Genomic DNA, 27,325 nt, shown 5'->3' on the forward strand with positions numbered 1-27,325 from the left:
GTACTTTAGACTTATATTTAAGCGTGTCACTCACTATGCAGGTAGCTGAGCGCTTATCTTTCAATATGAATCCACATACATAAAATATATATAATTCAATGAGCTAACACACGCGCCGCCGATTATTCATATTTTATTTTGAAGTACATGTGGGGATCGACGTTGGTACGAGATCATATTATATCGTAAAATGGTGAGGAATTTATATGTAGAAAGTACAGGATTATAAAGCAAAATACAGGATGTACTTTTTATAACCGGCAATATTTAACGTGGTGAAGTCATATAACTGATATCGAATACAAAACACTAAACGCCCAATGGACTTGCCTCGCGTGACGTCACGTAGTGTTTTTAGGGTTCCGTAGTCAACTAGGAACCCTTATAGTTTCGCCATGTCTGTCTGTCCGTCCGTCCGTCCGTCCGTCCGTCCGTCCGCGGATAATCTCAGTAACCGTAAGCGCTAGAAAGCTGAAATTTGGTACCAATATGTATATCAATCACGCCAACAAAGTGCAAAAATAAAAAATGGAAAAAAATGTTTTGTTAGGGTACCCCCCTACATGTAAAGTGGGGGTTGATATTTTTTTTCATTCCAACCCCAACGTGTGATATATTGTTGGATAGGTATTTAAAAATGAATAAGAGTTTACTAAGATCGTTTTTTGATAATATTAATATTTTCGGAAATAATCGCTCCTAAAGGAAAAAAAGTGCGTCCCCCCTTCTAACTTTTGAACCATATGTTTAAAAAATATGAAAAAAAAATTTTATAAAGACTTTCTAGGAAAATTGTTTTGAACTTGATAGGTTCAGTAGTTTTTGAGAAAAATACGAAAAACTACGGAACCCTACACGAAATCTTTCCTCAAATTACTATTAAGCCAATCTTATCCTATCCTACCTGTCGTTTAAACAAAGATGAAATAAAATAACTTAGTTCTTTGCATGTTAATTTGGTTAAATATAACTTATATATTTTCTTTAAGAATATCATATACTTTTAAATGAGCAATTCTTGTATATTCATTTATTTATCAATTCTATATTCTATTCTATTTTTCTATATAATATAAAGCTGCAACCCGACTGACATTTTTCCAAAAATAGCCAGGAGATTTTGCAGGTGGCAGTATTTGGTGTGGCTGTGGTAGTATAGAGGTTGATCTTGCGACCCCGGAAAAATCCGACCGTCGGTCTACCGGTTCCGGGTCAAAAAATGTTGAACGGTCTGGCCAAACGGCAGGAGATAGCCGGGGGGTGCTCGACTAAAATGTCATAGAGGACCCTGGGCAGTTTTTGACGCCGCCATTTTTTTTTTTCAAAATGGCCGACTTTGTTTTTTTTTTTTTGTTCTTGTATTTATAAGTTTTTTTTTCTAAAGACGTGATATAATAAAATAGAACCGAGCGAAGCTCGGTCGTCCAGATGTTTTAGGATATTATTTATTGATTGGCTGCAAGAAATGCCTAGGAGTATTGGCCGAACGGTAATTAACAAAAATTACACAGTCAAAAGTTTAATTGTCATTAACCATTAAAAATTAATGAACGCCAATTGTCATTAAAGTTAATGTATTTCGAAAAATAACAAACAAATTATCATCGTAATTAAAGAAATCGTCACGGTGAGTTCGTGGGTGAGCAGTATCCAAGATAGAGCTGACACTGAGCTGACACTGGCTCGGCTGTACCTAGTAGAACTCAGGTTTGGTACAATATAGAGATTATATAAAGACACGCTGTTTTGGTACGACTCATCATGATAAGCGCTTGGGAAAGTAGTACCTAAGCTTTAGCTCATGCTGAACCCTGAGTCCTGTTAGCGTAGCCAGCGTTTTTGGGTATCTCTTTATGATATCACTGCATGATTTGTTTTGTTGATTTTTACGCTGGGTGACGTTTGCTCTTAACGCGGTTGTACAAAATGGCCGAGGCGATGCCAGTCACGGACGTCTGAAAACTGTCACGACTTCGAAACTAGTCTCCAAAGTACTATATAAAAAGTTTTCACAAAACAACAGTTAAAGCTTTTGAAATGGTTGATACTGTAGGTATCTCGAAAATAATAGATACATCATTTCCTTATTGAGGAATTATACTATGAAATAATAAAATCATCCCCTATCAAAAATAAACACGCCAGTGTTAAAGCCTGTTAAAGGTATGGCAAAAACCATCGTTTTGAACTATGATTTTAATATATATCCATAATTTTAAACAGGCCTATCACAGCTCTCGTTAAATAGTACTTAGATACGAGAGACTAATACGATTGGTCGGCCGAAGGCAAGACAACTCATTGTGATTCGCTGAGACGCTGCTGCAAAAGAATACAAATAGATAAACATTTTCATTAAACTTAACTATCTTATAATTTAATCTGGGGGCACGGCAGTACCCCCGCCAAGTCGAGCACGAAGCCAACACTGCCGTACCATCCTTTACTGGAACCATTTCGCCGCATTTTCAGGCCCCTATTTGAGAACCTCTGGATAAGACCGGAACGCAGAAATTTTCGTCGTCTAGTAAGCTATAATAAATAAAATAAATAAATAAAAATAAAAATAAAAAAGCCTTTTATTTTTTGCAGACTTAAATAATAACATGCTACAATTTATCTGGTCAATATAATTAATTAACTATTTAAAATATTATTATTTTAATTAGACACATTCAAATAATTTAGTAATTAGTAAGCTATAATAACATACTTAAAACTCAAAATTGCAAGTCTGTACGTCGCAACACGGGTGGATAGCCGCCCCAAGATTAGTATACAAAAAGAAAATTTCTAAAAATTCAAAATGGCTGCCTTTGAACGCCAATTGAAATTTGTATGGAGGTTTTTTTTAATCGCCATAGCTCCGTAACGGTAGGAAAAAGGTTAAAGTGCTTGAACTAATGTTGTACAGTTATCTTAGGTCCATCGAATGGCATTTACAAAATTTCAAAATGGCCGACTTTGAATTTTTTTTTTATCTTCGGTCCGAGCGCGGTAAAATTTGGCACGTGGTAAAAACGGGGGCCTAAAATAGGAATGAGAATTTTTTTTTTGGAAAAGTCAAAAACGGCGGCGAGAGGGGACAAAGTCAAATTTCCCAAAATCAAAGTCGGTCATTTTGAAATTGTGTAGTTCAAGCTTTTTGACCTTTTTCCTACCGTTACGGAGATATGGTTATTAAAAAAATCTTCCATACAAATTTCAATTTGCCCACAAAGGCCGCCATTTGAAATTTTTCAATAATATTCTTTTTGAATACTAATCCGTCGGCCGTCCACTCGTGTGCCAAATCTCAGCGCGCTAGGACCATTTTGAAATTTAAAAAAAAGTCGGCCATTTTGAATTTTTTTAATACAACTTTTTTCTACTCCGAGATCTGTATGACATTTGGTCGAGCACCCCCGGCTATCTCTTACGATTTAAAAGTTGCCATACAAAACAAAAGTAGCCAGTTTTCTCACATTTGTCGCATTTTTCAATTTTTTTTTATTTCATTCTAATCAAGGCTGCTTGGAGATTCTACGACCAAAATTAGAGTGCTCTACGACAAACTTGAAAAATCGTCTAAAAAAGACGGTCATTTTGAAAAAAAAATGGCAGCGTCAAAAACAACCCAGGGTCCTCTATGACATTTGGTCGAACACCCCTTGGCTATTTCCCGCCGTTTGGTCAGGCCGTCCAACATTTTTTTACCTGGAACAGGTAGACCGACGGTCGGATTTTTACAGGGTTGCAGGACAAACCTCTATACGGCCACACCAAACACTGCCACCGGCGGAACCTCCTTCTGGCTGTTTTTTGAAAAATGTCAGTCGTGTTGCAGCTTTATATTACAATAGCTTTTGCACGCGGCGTCGCTCGCGTTAGAAAGAGACAAAAAGTAGCCTATGTCACTCTCCATCCTTTCAACTATCTCCACTTAAAAAAATCACGTCAATTCGTCGCTCCGTTTTTCCGTGAAAGACGGAGAAACAAACAGACATACTTTCGCATTTATAATATTAGTATGGATAGATAAATGTAAGTAAAAAAAATACATACGTATTTTGATTACCATTTTTCTAAGGTAGGGTTAAATTCGAAACCAATTGAGGTAATGTCGAAAATCTGTAAAAAGGATACTAATGCCATATAATGAGAATAATTACAATAATGGCTACCGCAGTCTCACCACCTGTGTTTGCACACACGCGCGCGCACAGAGACACACGCGGCGGGGGACTTTGTTTTATAAGGTGTACAGATATATTATGCCGCCGTGTGCTTCGTGTTCATTATAAATGAAAATTAAGGAAAATATAGGAAATAATATTCAAGTTACAATTTATTGTTTTTGGGTTTTGTATCCATTTGCATCCATAAATATTTCCCGTCATAAAAATTACACCCTGTATTGTGGAACTAAAAACTGAAATCAATAGTTACAATAATATAATCACGGTGTATGAATAGGAGCGCCGGATCGAATTAGGTACTTCAATATCGGGACAAAAGGTTCTGGAGTTTCGAGGATTTCGTAGGGAAATGTAAAATAATAGTGCATTAGGGTAATTCCGAAAGTCGTCTAATTACGAAAGTCACATAAAAATCACCATTATTTCCATCATATCAAGATTCCCTCTTCGGAATTACCAGAGCATTTTTGTCATTCGGAATTACCCTAATGCACCATAATAAAAATTTACGATAGTTTAGCTAGTTTACTTCGTTTATTTTAGATAGTAGACCTTTACGTGTTTTCGACATTTATAATTGGTCTGTTTTCGTTACTAATGTAATAAAGTTCTTAAGGTTACCTACTATGTATAAGTTTTAATTGGGAAGACTTACAAAAAAATCGGGAGAATCCCGCCAAAGCCCGACCCTCTGGCAATCTTAAATTATGTATGACTGCGCACGAGAAGTAGGTACCTACGCCTCGTGTCACAGCGCGGCGTCGCGCCAGCGGCATGCGCCAACCTGATTGGCTATCGGTTGCGCGCCACACAGCGCAAAAATTTAAAATACTACTCTATTGCGTTGCGTTTTATTCTGCCAAATATTGAAAACCCATGGATGAAAGTGACCCAAATTAAAAATGATGACTTGATATCATTTTATAATAATATAGACGTCAACTTATTAACATGAATTTTTTTTTCAGGCTTTGACAAGGTTTTTATTAAAAAAAATTTTTTTTATATATAAGCAATGGATAAAATGTGACACACTTTAAGAAAATATATATATAATAATGTCCTGAATGGTATAAGACTTCACTTACCAACTCTAATATTTTGTTAGGTGTTTTAGGGCCAATATTAGACATTTTTGAAATATCATTAAACCCATGGATGAAAATGACCCAAAATGCATATGTACATCGGCAACCACATTGTTTTTATATAGATACAAATAATTTCTTCTCGAATATTTCTTTGACTGAACACTGCTTAAAAATAGAAATACCTAAATTTCGAGCTAAGCAGGTACCTAGGACGACCCAAAATATTATTTTTATATTTGATCAATAGTCTAAAAACTATATGCAAAAAAGAAGCAACGTGAATATTATCGAAACCTCAAAAGCTATCGCTACCCGACTATTAGTCGGGAGTGTTCTTAGCCACGTTTCATGAACATCGGTCTACTATGACGCTCGGGGTTTTTTTTTTCAAAATTTTTATTTTGTGGTTAGGTTATTGTTTATACTTATTATTTTACTGAAATATTTTTTTTCTTAGGAAGCGGATGAGAGCCTGAACTTCGACGAGATGATCCTAGAAGCAGCCAAGTCCATCATCACGGCTACTTCCGCCCTCGTTCGAGCCGCTTCTGCCGCGCAGAGAGAACTTATTGACCAGGTTCGTATTGCTATAATATTTATAACTTGATGTACTCATTTTGCGATTAATATACACCAAAGACATGTGTAACTCCGTATAGACAGATAAAGTCTAAGAAATGTGTGATTACACATTTTACTTTGACAGTAACTCTCTATAATACTCGATCCTCTTTGATATACACATACATACCTGATGGTATGTATATGCCTGTATCTCATAAAGGGGTAGTCAGACTACTACTTAAGTTTCAGTGCCACTCTTGGCAAATAAGGGGCCAATATGCGTTGATATTTAATTTTGATAACAAAGACTCGATCTTGATAAAGATTTCTTGAATGCGCTTACATCAGAGATTGTCAAATATTATATCACAGGATAAATATACCACGCAATAGGCAATTTTACTTCAGGTAATTTTAGGTTTAGTACTGCATTTCTTTCTTTCTATTAATGATTTTAGCGTAGGCAACTTTGGTTGATATTATTCAAATTTCGATCGAAGCGTTACAAAAATAATCTTTTTAAGTCGCAATTCTTAAAACATTTGCGTGATATTTTATGAGTAGATTTTTATGTATGCATTTTAAACTACTTAGCATTGCCTAAAGCAGTTTCTCAGAACCACTAGTTTATTCTCTTTTACGACCATAACAATGTTCTCTCCAGGGCAAGGTCGCCCGCAGGCCGACTTCTTCCTCCGATGATGGGCAATGGTCCGAGGGTCTCATCTCCGCGGCCCGCCTCGTCGCTGCGGCAGCACATTCTCTGGTCGAAGCTGCTAATGCTTTGGTCCAGGGGGCAGGGTCAGAAGAAAGGCTGATCTCCAGTGCAAGACAAGTGGCATCGTCTACGGCTCAACTGTTGGTGGCTTGTAAGGTAAGATATTGTATTGTACGATCTAAACACAAGTAGGCTCAACTATTAACTAGTCTGAAGGTCTGAAGAATAGTATGTTCCCTGGTGGAAGCTGCCAATGCTTTGGTCCAGGGGGCAGGGTCAGAAAAAAGGTTTATATCTAGTGCGAGACAAGTGGCATCGTCTACGGCTCAACTGTTGGTGGCTTGTAAGGTAAGACCCACTTTTTAAACCTAAAATCCGCTTAGACAGGGCCTTTTTTCTGCTTAATTATTTTTGCATAATTCGCCAAAAAAAACTAATATCTTCTCATCTAAACATACTCAACAACTAAAAATCGAAATAAGATGTCACGTAAAAAATGATTGAATTATTTTTTCTTTAATATATGACATCCTATTTCGATTTTTAATTTATATATAGTAGTGTGACTACTTAAAAACACAAATCAAAACCTTTCATTACGATATTAATCTTAATAAAACCTTCTATTCCCAGGTTAAAGCAGACCCGTCGTCAGAATCCACCCGGCGCCTGCAAGCGGCCGGCGCAGAGGTCATCCGCTCCACAGACAACCTCGTGCGAGCGGCCAGGGACGCCATGCACTGTGAGGAGGAGCGGAGCTTGGTGCTGAACAGGAGAATGGTGGGGGGAATCGCTCAGGAGATCGATGCCAGGTTAGTTCTATCAGAAATACCTATATTGACACACACTACACTTGAGTGTAGTGTGTTTGGACAGACCATCGAGTGTGAATACGACCAGTGGTAACGCTGAAAGTGAACGCAGCCGACGCGCGCGAAGGAGGGTAGATCGCGCGCTGTCTATGCAACTTTAACATCCACCCGCCTTCGTCAGTTTTCCGTGATCATGATGCGTGCAACTGCGTCGAAATATCGGGAGCTCGACAAAAATCAAAAAGGTAATCACCGTCTATATCCCGGTCAATATAAGTCGATAACTTGCTTGAGTAACTGACAAGCAGGTTATCAGAGGGATAGCACAGTAGATCAAACGAGTAATCGATGCATGTTTAGAGACACTCATACATAAACACTGTGTCCCCATTACACAACGCCAAAACAAAGTAAAGACTAAACATAACTAGAATACGCTGTAACGTTATTATGGAAACGTAGCTTAACCCTTACAGTTCTAAAACATATCTAAACTTAATGTTTCTTTCCACAGATCCGAAATCCTCCGCATCGAGAAGGAGCTAGAAGAAGCTAGAGGGCGCCTCAACGCGATCCGCCAGGCCAAGTACAAGATGCGCGGCGCAGAGACCTCTGGCGATGAAACCGACACTGACGTCACACTTGGACGAGTGCCCGTCAGGTATGTACCTCTAGAAGGAGCTAGAAGCCAGAGGGCGCCTCAACGCGATCCGCCAGGCCAAGTACAAGATGCGCGGAGCAGAGACCTCTGGCGATGAAACCGACACTGACGTCACACTTGGATACTATTAGCTTGATGCTTTTGCATAAAAAATTCTTTGCAAAAGATACCTACCTTTTACCTTGTCTCTGCCACTAATGTACATGTTAAGATGACAGACTAGCTAGGTAAGGTACAGCGGGGCAAATCTCGACTGAGGGGCAATTGTAACTGATCCATTTTTTCCATTATAACACTATTAAGTTGAGTTCCACATGTATCCACTGAATACGCGTGCCATATACAACCAGTGGATACTCTAAATACAATACAATCCTTTATTGATGAAATAAAATTTTACACGTCAGCCCCCGTAACCGAATGGCATTTCTCCGACGCGAAACGAAAACGAAACGCCGCGAAAGGTAGTCTGGCTCTGTCGCGCCAATACGCAAGAGCGACAGAGATAGATATCTACGAGCGTTTCGTTTCGTGAGCGTTTGTGCCGTTCGGCTACGTACCCTGGTACATTGGCATGCTTACTGCTAGATTAAAAAATAATAATCCAAACATTGTAAAACATGGAAAAAAATGGATCAGTTGCATTTGCCCTCCAGTCGCAATTGTCCCGCTGTACTTTACTTATATAAATTTATGGTGTATTCTGACTTAGCATGCACTATGAATTTGTCAGCATGATATTATTTCACTCTGAATGTCACAAATTCTTTTCCACCCTTTCAGGCCTCGCACCCCCAACAGCAGCTACATAAACACAACATACAGCCCCAACAGCACATACTCTGCTTACAACACGAACTTAAGCCAACACATCTCGCAGTTAGACCACTCTATACACGGACAACACCCTGGTTACCAATACGGCCAGAATATACACCCTACTAGCCCGGGGTATAACCAAAGTGGGCAAAATATACACCCAACTAGCCCAGGTTATACTCAAGGTCATGGACAAAATATACACCCAACTAGCCCAGGTTATACTCAAGGTCAAAGTATACACCCAACTAGTCCTGGCTATGGGCAAACTCAAGGTCAAACGTACAGCCAAACTGGTCAAAATTACACCCAAACTCATACCCAAAATATACACCCGACAAGCCCTGGCTATAATCAAAATTATAACCAGAACATGTCACATACAACGCACTCGAGCAACGGTTATTCTACGCTGGAGAGAAAGCATGATGAAAAGCAGTATACTGTGCAGAGCCCGACCTTTTCCAGTTTTCGGCCGCAAGAGGAGGCCAAGCAGAATTATGAGGGGTTCACTACTCGGTAAGTGGGGGAATGGGGGTTAAGTGGGGGGTAAATGGGAATATTACTATGTTTATTCATTAACATTAAAAGAGTTGTCAATAAATCAATATATGCCTTTTTTATAGTGTTTAAACAGTTTGAGTAGGTAGATAATGTAATTTCTATAGGTACAATTTTACGAGAAATAAGTTCACAAATTGTATTGAGAAGATAATTATGTCATTTAGCTCATTGAAAAATTTGGTCAGGATCTTTGTTTTTATGAAATAAAACTATGAAAACTTTGTTTTTAGTTCTTGGGTTTAAGTGTACCTATTGAAATATCAGTGACATTTTTAGCCGTATAATAATTACAAAAATACTTGCAAGTATATAAATTACAAGTATATTAATTAGTATATTATTGAATTTAATTATGAATATTGATTTATATCTATGGATATAGTAAACAAACAATTGTTATAGTAATATTTCCATTTCCCTCTAATATCATGCGTACCTTTTCATATATCAAACGAATCCGCAAAACTAACATTTTCACAAATTTTAACTTTTTAATGCTTTTTTCCACGCTACCATTGGACCACAGAAGATAACGCCCTGTATATAACACCATAACATCAGGAACACTAGCAAGACTGCTCTCCGAAATGGAGAAATATATACTCTTTAGGTATTTAAAATAAATGTAAACTAAATCTACCATCAAAGCCCTCCTTATGTCTAGAGGGGTACATGGAAACATTATACGACCAAATAAGAAGGTTAAAAGACAGTACTGATCCGTTTGCTTATGGGCTAGTTTCCTATACTTAAAATAAAATATTTTATGCAGCGCACGAAATAAAGCACCACATAATTAGAAGACAAATATATACAGTAGTTATGTTTAAATATAATTTCTATTTAATAAGCCAAAGAGAAACATATAAAGTAAATGATTTGACCGTGACGTCACTCCTCAGTATTTCATAGTCATTCCATATTAGCAAATCGTTTTGACAGTTCTTAAAAAGAAGCTGATTTGACTAGTAGGAAACTAGCCTATTGGAAGTATTCGAAAATTTTAAAATTATATGTTTACGATCTTTTAAATACCTAAAAGTAAAGATTATACATAAATGTTCTTTATAAAGGACATGATTTTGTACTTTTAATAATTAACACACTTGTGCCATAATTTTTATGCAACTTCGCTAAAACTAAAACTTGAAATGAGTGATAATTTCAATACGTTAAGGATAATTTTAGAAGTGCCTTTACATTAAAATTACTACGTGCCTAAAGACATTGATATAGTTTAAGCATTTTTGATAAGATTTTCCAAATTTTATATTACACAAATATTTAGGAAATTCATTTTCAAACTACCCTCAAATTAAGAAACAATTTGAGGGTATTATTGGAAATGGACTCGATAACATTAATTTGTCTCATTCTTTTAAACCATAGTTTAAAAGAAGGGACTAAGTTGTTGTTAAGAATACACTACACTTTTCTAGATCATTTTAAGAACACAAAAACTATTTCTACATCAAATCATGCCTGTTTCATCACTATTTGTCAAATGGGCCATTTTTTTTTTCAAAGTTGTCCACCCCACTTTTTATAACATGGGTTGTTTTTACGCGATTCATACTCAGAATCACGAGGTCTTTCGATCTTGATAGGAGAAAAAAAATGTCCCAAGTTTTCCATACATTTTTCATACCTTCCATTCCGTTACCGCCATAGAAAATGTATGGAAAAAAATGGTAACGGAATGGGAAAAAAAACTTGGGACACTTATTTTCTCCTATTAGGATTGAAAGAGCTCGTCATTCTGAGTGGAAACCACATAAATAATTCCAAATCCAAAAAAAAAGTTGGTGGACAACTTTGAAAAAAATGGCCCAAATCAAAGTATTGTGCTCACTCTTATAACTATACATACACATCTTTGGTGCTTTTATAAATTTTATGCTGTAATATTTAACAAATCATATTGCCATTCAATATCTAACCTATGCACAATACTTGAAATTCTTATATGCTACGTTACAAAAATGTGTCTAACAAATGTTTCACGTCACAAAAGTGTGGTTTATTCAATATTGTGCCTAATTAAAGTAATTTTAAGTTAGTTTTAAGAATATATCTCGTCATTAGCATGGCTTAGCGCTTGCTCCCTTCTTGGGCAAATACTGATTGCTGTTCTTTAAAATGGACACATTAAAATTACTTAAAACTGCCTTTTATATTTGTATTACTGGTTTTCTACATATTGCACAGTCCATCATATAGTTGTAAAAATACGTTTAAATAGCCTTAGGCACTGATTCTAATAAGCGATTAGCTGTTGGCGAACGAAATATAGTCGCTCTCGTGTAAAAACGGGGAGTGCTCCGAGGAATTGTTCGGATTAATCCCTGCCATTTCTTTCCGCCATCGCCCTACGCAACAACATTTCCATATCCATCATTTAGATGGCTGGACTTTGAGGACTGCTCAACTGTGCGTTTCTCCAGAAACTTCCTGCCCCGCACAGCTAAACTGTGGAATGAATTGTCGCCTGCGGTATTTCCGGACCGATACGACCTTCAAATCTTCAAGAAAAGAGCGTACACCCATCTTAAAGGCCGGCAGCGCACCTCCAACACCTCTGGTGTTTCTGGTATTTAAAAAAGAGAGAGCGAGCGATATATAGTTGATCGCTCGGCGACAAACTATACTTATAACTCGCTCGCGCTATCATCGTGTCTCTTTTATGTGTATATGTCGGGAGCTATCTTTTGTTCGTTATAGCTCACACGCTTTTGGTGGGACCAGTGCCTTAGCGATCCCACTTCTGATGCCTTCAACATTCTAACAAAATGTTATATAGAAAACTAGTAAATATATTATCTTGTTAGCATAGTCCGCAGACCGGTGCTTGCTACGTGTCTAGATTTAAACCTAGATCTTCTTATAATCTGTGTTTTACCTATTTCTAGCGTTTAATTTAATTTACAGAAGCAGAAATGACAGAACGATGAAGTAAGTCTTTGTAAAGCTTGGGCACATGATTCGTTTATATGTTTGTATGAAATTACTATATAATGTATTTTCATACAAAATGTAAGAAAAAACGAATTGTTGTGTGCAATGGCAATCCGTGTGGTCGGCGTCAGATATTTAAAATACTATTTTTTCATACATTTTTTTTTTAATCTTAAAAATATTTTTCCTGTATTTACTGTTTTATCTTTCATCAAAAGAATTATTCCTTTATAAAATCCCCTGTACATACAATTTTCTCTTTAATTCTTGATTCCTAATGCTATAGATTCATTTGAAAATTATAAATCTCAACATTTTCACCTTTTAGCATTTGTAACACAACACAATAGATATGACGACAACATAAAAATAAATGGCATTCTGTTTAGTCCGTCAGTTAGATCGTCCAAAAATACTAAATACGTATTTATCACTTTTTCTAATTAAAAAAAAATACTAACATATAAAGCATCAAAGTTCCGGAGTGGGTGCTTGTGACGTCACTTCTAAGTAAAAATTGTACCTAGGCGTGACGGCACGCGAAAGTTACTGTAGCGTCGTAATTTTTCATTTATGTTAATTCTTTGATAATCTAACTGACGGACTAATTAGTTTTTTTAGTCATCTCGCCTATTTTATAGGTAACTTATAACTTGGAAAGAATAGTTTTGATTATGTAGTACGGTTTAACTTACCATACAAGTTTTTGTCCGCTTTTTGCTCTTTCCTTTTTTTCTGACGCCGACTTTTGACCGCTTTCCCGCGATTTTGAAAAAACATTTTTTACAATCCACAGAACAAGATACCTTACAAATTGAGTAGAATTTACTTAATACGTTGTTGTTCTTAAACATATACCTATGATTTTAAATATGAATAACTAACTAATTATGCAATAATTAACTAAAAATGGGAATCAAATTTCAAAACCTAGAAATACTATAATAGATTTATTTTTAAATTAATTGATTTTAAGTACTAATCTTATTGATACTGACTTAATAACTACGGTAAGGTATTTCGTCCTGTGGCCATGCGCTTCGAACCATCGTTCTGTACATATCCCATGATTTCCTTTTTCAGCTTTGACAGATAACAGACTGTATTAATGTGTTGACTTGTAGATCTAGCATGGGTTGTTTTAAACGATTTTTCTATGTATTAAATTACTGGCTTTTGTCCGCGGCTTCGCTCGCAATTGTGGAGTGCTCCATACAAACTTCTACCCCCTGTTCTAGGGAAGTGGGGGGTTAGAAAGAGACAAAAAGTGGCTTATCTCCCTCTCCACCCCTTCAACTATCTCCATTTAAAAAATCACGTTAATACGTCGCTCCGTTTTGCCGTGAAAGACGGACAAACAAACAGACACACACACTTTCCCGTTTATAATATTAGTATGCGTAATAATAGTCTTCCAAGACACCCCAAAAAAATCATATATCTTTGCCTATAAATTGACAAATTTTCTATACAAAAAATTACAAATTACAAACACTTTTTAGACGTATGCACAAAAACATGAGATATTTCATAAAGTGAGATCTATCTTCAATTTTGGCAGCTAAATTAGACAGGTAGTCAAGTTCGGCGCTATACATTTTGTAGTAAAAACCCAAATTAATACACGATAGATAGGGAATAGATAATATAAAACTTATAAAAGCTCAGATTTATTTTTAAATAGATCGTGCTTTGTCCTAGAGACTTCTATCGGTCTGGCTCAGTCCGTAGTGACCCTACCTTGAGTCATGGATATTTTCTATGTATTTAAGTATGTATATCGTCGCTTAGCACCCATAGTACAAGCTTTGCTTAGTTTGGGGCTAAGTTGATCTCTGTAAGGTGTCCCCAATCAATATATTTCTGCAAAATTATCAAAATAAATAAAAAAATCGTTTAAACCAACCCACCAACTGACCACTAATTCTAACCTGCATGGGGAACTAATAGGAGCATGGACGAAACCATAACCGTGCGATCGCTGCAACTGCCCCAAGTGCGGACCGCCGTGCTCGTGGGCCCCGGCCCCGAGCCGGCCTACAGGCGGGAGGGAGACAGGATATATTACAAGAGGGAGAAGCCCGCGCCGCCGCCGCGCCGCGCCTCCTTGCTAAAGTATGCGGAGTGAGGGTTCGTTGACATTTTCCGCATCGGGGATAGCCATTTTGCACCATTATTTTGACGGTGTGCTTTGTTTTTGGGGTTAGATTGTGTTCCACAATAAAATGTTAGTAATGTGTTATAGTACATTGTGCAACAAGGGGAGGAAGTTGAATATTACTAACGAGAGTAAGTTAAATCGCGACGGCTTGCCGGAGCGATTTAAAGATTCGAGTTAGTAATATTCATACTCCCCGAGTTACACACAATGTTTTTCATCACACTCGCAATGTAAAAAATATGTAAATAGATGTAAAAAAGTTAAGTACGGTACAAGAAATTTCATTATTCCCTTGGGAGAACAATTTTTCTATAACTCACGCTCCGCCTGCATGCAATAGTACATTTAAAGTGCGGGTGTGAGAAAAAAAATAAAACAATTCAATTTCCATTAAAATATTAAAGTAGTCAATCAGTATAATTTTAATACATACACACATACAAAAAATATACGTACCTATACCAAGCGTGTACATACAAAACTATATACGTTACGTATCATATTTGATTGTCGGGTAATTTCGAAGCTGGCAAATAATTAAATAAGGGATGATTTTGTTACTATGCGAAAGAGATTATACATCTAAATCTGAAGCTTATGAACTAATATTAAAACATTAAGTATTACATCCAAGAGTACATCCAAATATTTGCCTCCAAAATAATTCATTCCAACCTATTAAACAGCTGCAACAACATATTTAAAGAATGATTTGGTGCTAATAAGTTGAAGTTTATTTTGTGGAATTCTTTCTAATTCTGAAAACAAAGTACAACTAGACTGCAAAAGTGTGATAACAATTATGACTTTTTATATAAGTACGTACGTATCGTCGACAAAATACAACCACTTTTAATCTGACTAAATATACATATATCCATTCGATTACATATATAACTAACTATAACTTATCTTAAAAGGCTTGTTGAATTTTCTTAAGTCGATATTCCAAATAATTATATTTAATTTTTCATGAACAAAATAGCATTGTGTCTGAATTTAAATTTTTATATGAAAGGCTTATAATTTGATTGTGAATTTAAATTAAGTCGTCTTTGGATTACATTTGATTGATTGATCAAGATAAATCGATTTATAACGTAGTTTACCGCTCAACAGCTAATTCTTTTGTTAGTTCAATCCCTCATACTAAATATCAAATACCAGAACAGAAGGTACTGGTTAATACAGAATCGTTTAAAGTCATAATTCTCATAACACTTTTGTAGACTACCGTCGTCAGCACCAAACATTGGCCGTACAAACGAATTGCTAAAGTCGACCACCATTCCGTCTCGCTCACACCCCCCGTGTGGGACAGAGACAGACGCACACCGCTTCTAACTGTCACTAAATGCATGCTCCCTTCCGGTGGCGGGTAACATCCGGTTGTCAACTAATCATGGAAAACATTGCAGCTACGAAACCAGGCTCTTCGATACTCCGCGAGAACAGAAGACGGAAGAACAAAGGCAGTACGAATCTAACATCTTTAAAAAAGAATTCGGTTATGAACAGAAAATGGGCCCTATAAGCCCTAAATTCAACGCGAGAGACCTCAAATTTGATGATAAAGAACATATCTATTCAACCCTTAAAAAACCAGCGAATTTCGATGGGGTCGGACAAAGCTTCTCCGAACACCAAAAATCTACAGAAGCAATCCCAGGCGGCACTAAACAGACAGAATTCTCTATGAAAAGCGAATCGTATCAAAGCTACCCTAAAACAGAATTCATAAAAACAGAAACAAAATCACCTTTCGTTACCTCGACGCCTTCGAAATTCGAAAAGTCCGATTACCACCAAGAGTTCAAACAGACGTCCACAGATCTTGTCAAAGCGGCCACGCCAGACTACGAAAGAATATCTTCGCCTTACGGCAAAGAAGTACACAGTTACGGAGGCCCGAATTACATGGAAGAAACTACAACAGAAGTCAAAGAGATACCTAATGGAACTCAAAAGGTCACCACTACCAAAATATACAGCTCTTCACCAGTGAACCTAACAACTACAAACACAAAATATGAACCTGTCAAACTAGAAGGCATCGATGAATTATCCAAGTCTTTTGACAACGACAGTCGCTACAGCACTTTGGATTCGAGATTCAACACTTTAGAGTCAAAACTAAGTTCAGACACAAGTAGATCCTTCATGAGACCTTCTGAGTTCCAGGAGAGCCATGTAGTTAAAAAAGACCTGTCGAAAGAGATTGATAACTTGGATAAGAAGTTCTCGAAATCGACTATTAGTTCGGAAACTATTGAGAAGAAGAGCGTTATGACGAAATCGCATAAATCGGAAACGAGTTCGACTGTCACCAAGAAATTTGGGAACTTTTAAAGGTTCGTTTCAACTTGAGTGCCCTTAGACTATAACATATTATATGTCAACTCAATTTTCCACAATTTGTATGACAAAATTGAAATATGATTTGAGTTACGTATAGAATAAGGGCACTTATAAGGTTTTGAGCTACAGGCTTGCTAGTTCCGCCGGTTTTATTGTTTTTATAAGTAAATATGTTTTTAGCCAGATGATATTACAGTATCGGATATCTATAAGCGGAATTTGCTGTTATTAAAATTAGCAAAACATATGTACAGTACTGAAAATATCCGCCGTTACGTTATACAGGTAACAATAACAATTGGCGCCCAATTTTTCTAATATTTTCTGGCTATTATTTTTATTTCTAAATATACATAATATTAAATATTTTTGTATCAATAGAATCGGCTTCAAGGCTTAAAGTAGATGTTGTGTTCGTCAATTAAAGGAGTAGTTATGTGTGTAGCTTCTGTAGTCATACTAGACGATTGTATGGCATCATATAATAGAGCTTCAGTAGCGCGTGGATTAACCAAAACTAGTCCTTATTGTAAAGGTGATAGAGTTCACGCGTATGTTATATGGCATTTGTGTGTGCATTAAAATGAAATTGATTCTTATGAAATATGTGAACGCACGTTGAAATTTAAAAATATATTGAAATTATAAAATATATGTCTCGAACGAAGATTTTATGTTTAGATGATAATACTGCCTTTGTCTTGATAGTTAAACGTGTCAATATTATGTTATTTTTAGTTCCTTACTATAAATGCAAGGACTTATGTAAAAACATATTTTAGAATAAAGGAATTAAAAGTAACATGACGATCAAGTCAAGAATACTATTACAAAAATGCTACTTTAAAAAATATGTAAATATTGTTACATGTTATTTAAACGTTTTTTGTATGTATTCTTGACTGCGAGAAAGTAATAACTGCGAAATAATAAAAAATATTGAAGATTAAATTTAAAAAATGCCAAAAAGTTACCTTTTGTGTAAAAGGTTAGCAGTTAGTACTTTGTTTTCGGTGCTAGACACGGTTTTCTTTACTTAGTGCCTAAACTTGGCCTTAGAAAGAGTATACAAAGAGTATTGTTTCAATTTGAAAATTCTATAAAAGTTGATGTTTTGGTGAAAATTATTATTCTGACTGGGAGCGGTTGAAAATTGACTAAATTAATAAACAACTGGGTTTGGACAACATCCAACAATGAATAACACTAACTATGAAATAAACTTATTAATTTAATAGACTTACAATTAAATACCAATATATATAAATAACATTATCGTTTTTAAGATCCAATGTTATAAACAATAATAAACATATTATTCTTCTTTTATAAAAAATCTAACACAAAAACAATATTCTACCAAAGAAAAGTTGCAAAAAAATAACTTATGTTATTTGTGTCAATTGAAGGATTTTCTTAACTTTCCTTATATTTCTTGATAAAAAATAGAGCTCCTAGTCGAATTCACGAAGTGCTAGCCCTTTGGGTACCTTATACCTTATGCCTTTAAATATAATAATGTATTATGAAATGTGAAATTATTAAAATATATAAACCAAGGCAGGCAATGGGGCGTGGTGAAAAGATAAATAAAGTTTTTTTCGACAAACTCAAATTATAATATAAAAAAAAAACATTAAACTGGAATTGTATTAAAAACTATTGAGTAGAGACAAAAAAAATAGTGGGGAAACTTAGATCTCTTTACAGTTAAAATATTGACTGTCAAAGTGGACTCAAATATACAGACCTTAAAAATATATAAATATATTACTTGAATTTTAGGTTAAATTTAGTATATTAGATTTCTTGCCACAGATATCTTCATAATAAATATATAACGTCTACACTCAAATATATTAAAAAGTGATAAATAAACAAAAATATAAAGATAAAAATATTATAAAATACCCACGCCCCTAGTCCTTAAGCCAAAACCAAATGTGCCATTAAAACATTTATTGATTTACAACCGTGCCTTTAACAAATAAAAAGCCTTCTAATGTCTTTAAATTATTACAAATAAATTTTTATTACAACGCGTCAAAACTAAAGGTACTTTTGATATAATATGTTATATCAAAACTACCCACAAACGTGCCATAAACATTTTTGTACATAATGTATGTATACTATGTGATGTGTAGGGTGCAAATGTAACACATAACATGTAAGACATAGTCTGGCAAATAAGAGAAGAAAATAATAGGGGCGCCACTGTCTATGTAAATCGTATTGCATGTGGCAACTATTATGACACTTCTGTATGAAAATATTAAGTGTTGCTATGATAAAAAAAAAACCATTTCTATTCTTTTTTGCCAAACTGTAGCTCAGTCGCCCATACTCTACGTATGAGCGAATGAGCTCTAAATAGCTTATATTAAACTATTTAAGTACTAATGATTGTAACAGCTAGGTAGCTTATAATCTCAGATATTTTTCATTTATATTAATGCGTCTGGATATTAAAATGGGTCAAATTGCTTAAATATATTATATAGATGTCGTAATATTTAGCATTTATACGGTAGTTACATAGATTGCGAGTATATCTGAGATTATTTCTAATGCATATAACATATTTATTTCAATGTAAACAAATTATGATATATGGTTTATTTTTTATAGAAAAATTATGGCGACGTCCACCGTGGTTTGAAGAAGATCCTGTAAAATGTTATTGTGCCTTAATTTCGCTTGAAAATGTATTCCAGCATAAATATATAATTCCAATTTTATTTGATGACAGCTTGAATTCGGTAATTATATTAAGCGTGTGATAATTAATATTTTTGTATATTAATATTATATTATATTAATATAAGATGCCCGCGAAAAGCGTCACGTCCACTGGAGGTAATATAACACCAATCAAATAGATTTATGTCTATATTAACTTTACATATATTTCGTATAGTATAATTATTATAATTAACTGTACTTGGTAAATTAGATATAAGTTTGGACTGTCTGTGTCAGATATATTACGCTAAAGTTCTAAGAAATAGAAAAAAGGCAGAAAACACTTTGGTTCAAGTATTTTTGTCGTTTTTATCTTTTTATTTTATTTTAGCGGTTATATTGACACAGACTAGACTATACATTTGTCAAGTCATCAAACATATAACAAAACGTGTGTTTTGTAAGTTTGTAATAATTATGACGTCATATAACGTCAGGCTAATCTGGTGTCTTATTATTATTAATATAAATATAGTTATGACTATATTATTATAATCTTGAAATCTAATATATGTAATGTAGATATTGCGAGCGAACTGTTTGCCTTATATTTTAAATGCAGAATAATTTTGAACGAATTACAATGTCTCAGATTATATTTAAAGACAAGTAAATGCAAAAATATAATATAAGTACACAGTGAAAATCTCATCTTAACATTATAATATTTTTTTTACAACTAAGCAAAAAATTGTATCACGTTAAAAATTAATCTGTATAAAAATATGTATTTGTTATTTTAATGTCTTTTATGAATAATTTTAGTCTCGATCGCATACAGTTCTCACGCGAACAATTTTGATACTTTTATTATAATATATTATACATTGTAACCTCTATAGGGAAAACCAAATAAAATCACTAATTATTATTGTTTTGTTTAAATCGCTTTCGATTTATAAGTTTATTGTTTGTCGTCGGTAGCGCCCTCTGTGGGGTTTCTTTGTAACATTACAGTATGGGTGTAATAAATAACTAATTGTATATCTTGTTTTATTTAGAATTCCTCTTTCCTAGCTCGTTAACCCTTAAATTGGCAAAAACGTACGAAAAGGAGAAAAAATTAGGGATGTACCGACTAGTCGGGAAAGCCGACTATCCGGCCACATTTGTAGTCGGCGATTAGTCGGCGACTAGTCGGCAAAAAGGGCCGATTAGTCGGCACTTTATAACTGATAGAAAAACAGTACAAACACAAATGAACAGCTGATATTGTTGTATTATAAACCTATTTGTTATGCCTTTATTAGTCAAAATAACAACTGTGATCATCTCAGAAATAAATGTCCTACCTAGGACTATCGGTTTCATAGGCAGAATTCCTACCCACTAAGCCAAACCGTTTGTCATCAATGGAAATTTTATATCTATATTCTCATTGACATTTGAACCTGTAAAAAATAATGAAGAGCGTTAACAAAGGACCAATTTCATTCAAAAATTCTGGTGAATTAGTCGAAAATTATGTTCTGGCCGACTAGCCGACTAGTCGGCCGACTAATCGGCCACCCAAGCAAGCCAGCAGTCGGCCAAATCAATAGTCGGTACATCCCTAGAAAAAATACAAATAGATGGTCAAAGTTAATGTACATCCTGGTTACCGTTGCCAATTGAAGGTTAAATGTATTGAGTTGTTTATTAGGGCAAAGTATTTTAAAGAATAAGCTAAAGATAAAAATTGATGTTGCGCTAGTAGAATTATCATCAAGAGTTGGCACGAATATAACGAATGAGTGAATGAACATAGGTATAACTCCTATTATTTATCAATATAATGATGTCTCCGACTGTATGCCGAGATGGTCTACTCGTATAATAAAAGTTTCGTTCTTTTTATGCTTACCTAATACTACTTGTGGATACAAGGAATGATAGTGTGAATGTGAACACATTTAAATAAAACAAAAGTTTCAGTTTTATATTTAAATGTAATTAAATATCATAAATACACATATCTTCTTATAACTATTTCTCTGTATACATAAAAACTGGTTTTACATTATAAATGCAACCTTAAAGTACAATGACTATGTTAATACATTAAAACTATGTACAATGCTCAAAAATCACTGTTTTTCACAAATAAAATAAAAACTACATAACTGGTTTAAAAACTCAAAACAAAACTTCTTAAATCTATTTTAATTCAGTCTAAAGATTTCGATGAAAGTAAAAAAAACGCTATTGTGTCGATGGCCCGAAAAATGGAAATATTTAAAATATTTTTTACTTATATGTTAATCATTAAATAATATATGTACAATCTTAAGTATCCTTAACAAATCTTATTCGACTAAGTACTCGTATTATGAGAAGACTCAATACATTAAATATATTATAGAAATATATGCGTAGCGAATTACAATATTAAATTTTCGCGGTATAAACGTTTTTTTTTCGTTTCGTTGTAAAAAATGCATCAAATATTCAAAAATGTCTCTAATTTCTACTTACTTAAGTACTTTTTCAGTATATTTTTTTTACAAAACAGTCGGTCGCAACTCGCAAAGCAAAATCTGCTCATCAGACCAGAATTACATTAAGCTGGCCTATAATCTTTTGTTTTATAATATTAAAAAAAATACCAAAAAATTTTCAAAAACTGTCGCCAACCGAGTAGTCTTTAGTCTTCGAGCTGTAATTCAATCTGTTTTAGTAAACCATAAACTTTGGGAGTCATGAAAAAGGTTCATAACACATCATAGGTTAAGTCATAGTTGATAAACATAAAGTCTCTGAGAGCGTAGTTTCTAATCCTAGCGGCTGCGCCAATTAAAATAGATACTATTTCAAAACTTAAAAGTTTATTCCTCTACCTACACACGACTGCTCGGAACTTTTTTAATGACAACTTCTTGTGGTTCTTAAAATAAAACAAAAATCTCAGAACTTAGCTTGACTTCTTAACGCATCTTTTTGGACCGTCATGGTCCAAAAGAACACCTAAAGACTTCACAGATCGTCTCATTAAAGAAGACTTGTGCTTTGCGTTAAAGTTGAGAAATCTGCGTCATCAACATCGTAGATATTACTTAATTTTTTTTATACCACGTCGGTGGCAAACAGGTATACGGCCCGCCTGATAGAAAGCGTTCACCGTGACCTATGGACGCCTGCAACTCAAGGGGTGTCAAGGGTTGCCGACCCATTAGAAACTTGCCATCAATAGAATCTGTCGAATATGTAAGTAAACTTAGTAAGGTCAATACGGTGAAGTGTGTCTGGTCTGGCCTTCACATTTGGTATGTTTAAACAAAATTATCAGTGTTTATTAAGAGTTCATACGTTTACAACTAATTGCGAGTAGCAAGCAGCAAAAATATGAACTCGCAAAAACACCTGTGGAGTAATAGTATTTTATGCAACAGGCGTTTAAAGGAGGTCAAAAAAGACGAGTGGCGTGGGTAACAATTTGAGGCGAAGCCGAAAATTGTTATTAAGACGCCACGAGTATTTTTTGACTCAGTTAAACACCGTTGCATAAAATACTTTTTCTACGACCACTTTTGAATAGTTTTCTAGAATAACTTTCGTGAAATTCGCATTGTTTCCTATAAGTATTTTGACTTGTCCTCTGCAATGTTTCTGCCTCACCCTGTCGCTCGCACTCCCCCGCGCCGCCGCCCGCCCCCGGCCGGCGCCCCGCGGCCCGCTATATCCCTTAAAGGCTACCTAACAATGCTGTAAGAGCTATATCGTATGCGTGGGTGCGCGGGGCGCCGGCCGGGGGCGGGCATCTGCCATGTAGGGTTTTAACGATCTATGCACGACACGGTAAATGACGAATAACAACACGGGAGTAGAAAAAAAGGTCAAATGAGATGGCCGGACACAATTAACCGTATGGACCTTACCTTTAATTATTTAGAATTTGGATATTTCATTGAACGTTCGATTACATCGTTCGCAAACTCCATTGACGGCGGAAGGGTGGTCGTGAGAGGCCAGCGACACTACAAGTACTAGGCGCGGTAGAAGGGCGGGCCGCGGCTCACCGTGTATGTTGAGAGAGGGATGCCTTTCGTGCCGTAGATGGGTTCCGCGTTCTCGTATTCCACGTCATAATAGATGCCGGTTTGGTTCTGCAAATAAATGGTTTTTCTGAATTTAGTTACAGAATTATTTGTAACGTTCTCAATTGTGTCGCTTAACTTCAAACCTGGGTGAATCCATTCTACTATGAGGTTGATTATCTTTCAGATCAATATTATATTTTTCATGTATTCAACTTTAAAGCAGAATGGATTTACCCAAGTTTGAAGGTAAGATGTAAGGTTCTCATCTCAATCAAACCGTATCGCTTGCTAAATTGCCAATCCATACTAATATTATAAATGGGAAAGTGTGTGTGTCTGTTTGTTTGTCCGTCTTTCACGGCTAAACGGAGCGACGAATTGACGTGATTTTTTAAGTGGAGATAGTTGAAGGGATGGAGAGTGACATAGGCTACTTTTTGTCTCGTTCTAACGTGAACGAAGCCGCGGGAAAAAGCTAGTATTACCATAAAAATTAACTTTATATTAAGCGGCAAAATGGTACATTCTATTCATTCGGTTATTTGAAAAAAAAACTAACTGTAGATTCAGTTTGAGTTAGGCAATCTGCTTTTAGATGTCCGGATGTTCCTTACCATATCACAAATCTCAACTGATCTTACCACCATTCCTATGATAACATGCCAGTCGATTCAGTTTTTGGAAATTTTTCATTAGCAATTATTCAGTACCTGAGAGGCAACACTGTAAGTCCAATTTTTGTGATTTTCGTTTTATTGTCTTTTTTTACATTTTCTAAAGTCATACATACATATATAAAATCACGTCTGTATCCCATGAAGGGGTAGGCAGAGCACATGAAACTACTCAAGTTTCAGTGCCACTCTTGGCAAATAAGGGTTGAAAGAAAACGAAACTGTGACATTGCAGTGACAGGTTGCCAGCCTCTCGCCTACGCCACAATTTAGCCCATATCCCACAGTCTCTTTCTACGACACCCACGGGAAGAAAGGGGGTGGTGAAATTCTTAACCCGTGGTGACACACAGACTAGATCCCCTACAGGGGGCCGATTTTTGAGTCTCACTGTCACTAAAATACCGGTTGAAAACGTTGACTTACCTATTACTTTCAGTGACAATTTTCTGAATTCGAACCCGTGAGACTCAAAAATCGGCCCGCAGGTCATAGGTCCCCAATTAAATTATTTACTTATTTATGTACTTTATTTACTCACGTGTAAGCTGCGTGCTCTGGACTTGGGCCTCGGCGCGTGCAGTAAGTCAGCTCGCTCCTGTGCGTGCGACGACGCTTCAGATGACGAGGATTCCGTCGCCATGTGGTTTGTGTATCCTGTTATATGAGATATTAGGGGTCAGTGGATTATCTCTACTTTTTAGTACCCTTAGCATAAACATTTGGAACAGAGTATGTGCAGAGTGATTTAGGCCTTAGGGTCGGTTGCATCAAACCGTCTGTCACCGTTAAAGCGTTCGTTAAATTTTATTGTATGAGAAATTCCATAGATGTCTCGTGCATGTCGATGATGTGTCTGTCAAATATGGTTGATGCAACTGGCCTTTAGTGCGTAATCCGGGTACCCGTGTAGTCCGTGCGTCCGGATCGACGGACTCTAAAAACCCGCGGGTCCGATCCGTTCTCGACGTATAGTGATGCTTGATGATCGTTCGCGTTCTTGGTTCAAGCGAATATGAAAATCAGTTTAAAGAACCAAAAATGATAAAACCTTAATAACTAAAACGAGAAAGGGACAGCGGAGCAATTGTGAATGGGGGACAAATTTTAATTACTCGATTTTTTTCCATGTTTTACATTTTAGGTATTATTATATAGGGCACGCGTTTTCAGTGGCCTAAATTATTATGATGTCAGAAAGCATGAAACTTGGTGTGCACATAGCTTTGACGTTCATAAGAATAAATAGAAGTAGAAACACGCCGAGGAGTCAATCTCTTCCCTCCACTATTATATCCCATTTTTAGCGTTTTAAAATTTTCACGAAAACTATTATTTAAAGGTTTTGATAAGTAAATATTACGAGTAGGTACTTACCAGAAATATGTCTAGGAGAAGTACCATGAAATTCTCTACAATATTTCCATTTTAAGTATATTACTAACAGTCGGTAGTGCTACCCCTACTCATCCCACTAGTAGTTAAACACAATTATTATGCGGGGGACTTAAGCATAATTTAAAAATGATGAGTTAAAGCTATATACCTTAAAAGACAGTATTGTAGAAATTTTTTTATGGAGAATATACTTTTCCTAAATATCGTGATTATAGCTTTCACGGTTTTCATGACAATATAAAAAAAACTGAAGATAATGATATAATGAGCGAAAAGAGGGGAAACATTGACATTTCGGCGTCTGCGTACTTTTATTTTTTTCTGTTAAGTGTTTGTAAGTTATCTATATACATGTCAAATCTCATGCTTTTTGTCACACCCTATCCGACTAGCTCAAGTTAAGAACCAGGACTATGGATACATATTCACTTCAAAGTGGTTCCCTCCAAAATAACAAAAAAAATACCATTCTTATCTAGGTATTTGTAAAACAGCGCGGCTACATCTAGAACTTTTCAAACAAAAGGTTTGTCCATGTCAAAGGGAAGCCGAGTGTGAGGTTTGAGTGTCATTATTATCAGTAAAAATCACCACGGGTATTGGTTATTGTGCCGCCCACAAGTCATTATTATTATACCTTTGTCTTCTCATGCGACGTTAATTCTACTAACTTCTTAGATAAAAACTAATAACTCGACAGTTCAAATACATTTCCTTAATTTGAAAGATATTTATGAAATAAAACTGTGGAAACTGAGTGTCACCCGTTGACCACGGACGCTGTAAAGTGTTCGAAACGTCGGGATGAATAGTAAATTCAGGATACGCAATTTAATCCGTTTCCATAGTTATGTATTTATCTATTTAAGTATGTATATCGTCGCTTAGCACCCATAGTACAAGCTTTGCTTAGTTTGGGGCTAAGTCGATCTGTGTAATGTCCCCAATATTTATTTATTATTTGTGCCGTTTGTATATCCGAGGTCTTATATAGAGAGAGTACGTCGTAGACGTCGCATCGGACCGATAGATGGCGCCATCGTTCGTTGTAAGTCGCTCCGGCGTCACACCGCCGCGATGTTGGTAGTCCCGTTTTCCCCACCTGCAACATAAGGCTCCTACGCGCCCCGGCCCGCCACCAGCCACACATTGTTTCGTCGAACGCCGAAGTGACCGGTTGTCGCGTATTCCGTTCGAACATTTTTACAGCATGGTGTCTCGAAATTAATCTTTTAGTTTCTATTTCCTTGTTACTCCTGGTCAAACCAGAGTTATTCGTGTTTTTATTTAAAAAGTGGCTTATAACGTTTCGGAACTATGAAATTTTTCAATTTCAATTTTCACCGTCAATTCTTTCTTCCCTTTTAATTTACGCTCGTTCTTCTTGAATAATGAGATATATTATGCCTCGCTAGCGATCATTATTCGTCTTTCGGGGTTCTCACGATAGAAATGAACGAGCGGTGCTTTATGATTCTACCCACTTTTTTGTAAGAAAGTTCCATGCTGCAAAAATCGTTACCGTTAATCAGTTTTCTTTTTAAACTATTCGCATTTCCGAGACTAAAGTAGGAAGTGTTATCCGCGTATTAAAAGTTTCGCGCGAGAATA

At 35.8% G+C, this 27,325-nt stretch overlaps 2 protein-coding genes across 13 annotated transcripts in view; one reads left to right on the plus strand and one right to left on the minus strand.

Moving 5' to 3' along the window:
- The window catches only part of LOC125238646 (talin-1), a 158,267-nt gene extending 137,657 nt beyond the window's left edge, over nt 1-20,610 (plus strand). For 5 of the 12 annotated variants that reach the window (XM_048146013.1, XM_048146023.1, XM_048146020.1 and 2 more), the window contains 8 exons: nt 5,727-5,846; nt 6,498-6,707; nt 7,185-7,363; nt 7,878-8,024; nt 8,808-9,362; nt 12,336-12,359; nt 14,313-14,477; nt 15,942-20,610. In XM_048146013.1, the coding sequence (XP_048001970.1) occupies nt 5,727-5,846; nt 6,498-6,707; nt 7,185-7,363; nt 7,878-8,024; nt 8,808-9,362; nt 12,336-12,359; nt 14,313-14,477; nt 15,942-16,872 (2,331 nt within the window). In that variant the 3' untranslated portion in view covers nt 16,873-20,610. Of the gene's footprint in view, nt 1-5,726; nt 5,847-6,497; nt 6,708-7,184; nt 7,364-7,877; nt 8,025-8,807; nt 9,363-12,335; nt 12,360-14,312; nt 14,493-15,941 lie in introns of all 12 variants that reach the window. The other 7 variants (XM_048146017.1, XM_048146024.1, XM_048146014.1 and 4 more) reach the window with 6 other exon arrangements.
- A 2,827-nt stretch (nt 20,611-23,437) lies between these two features.
- The window catches only part of LOC125238603, a 32,317-nt gene continuing 28,429 nt past the window's right edge, over nt 23,438-27,325 (minus strand). Inside the window, exons 17-18 of the mRNA XM_048145957.1 lie at nt 24,858-24,973; nt 23,438-23,708 (exon numbers count right to left, since the gene is read on the minus strand). Of these exons, the coding sequence (XP_048001914.1) occupies nt 23,589-23,708; nt 24,858-24,973 (236 nt within the window). The 3' untranslated portion in view covers nt 23,438-23,588. The remainder of the gene's footprint in view (nt 23,709-24,857; nt 24,974-27,325) is intronic.

This window comes from Leguminivora glycinivorella, chromosome 24 (genome assembly GCF_023078275.1).
Source record: "Leguminivora glycinivorella isolate SPB_JAAS2020 chromosome 24, LegGlyc_1.1, whole genome shotgun sequence".
In the NCBI taxonomy this organism is placed as follows: domain Eukaryota; kingdom Metazoa; phylum Arthropoda; class Insecta; order Lepidoptera; family Tortricidae; genus Leguminivora; species Leguminivora glycinivorella.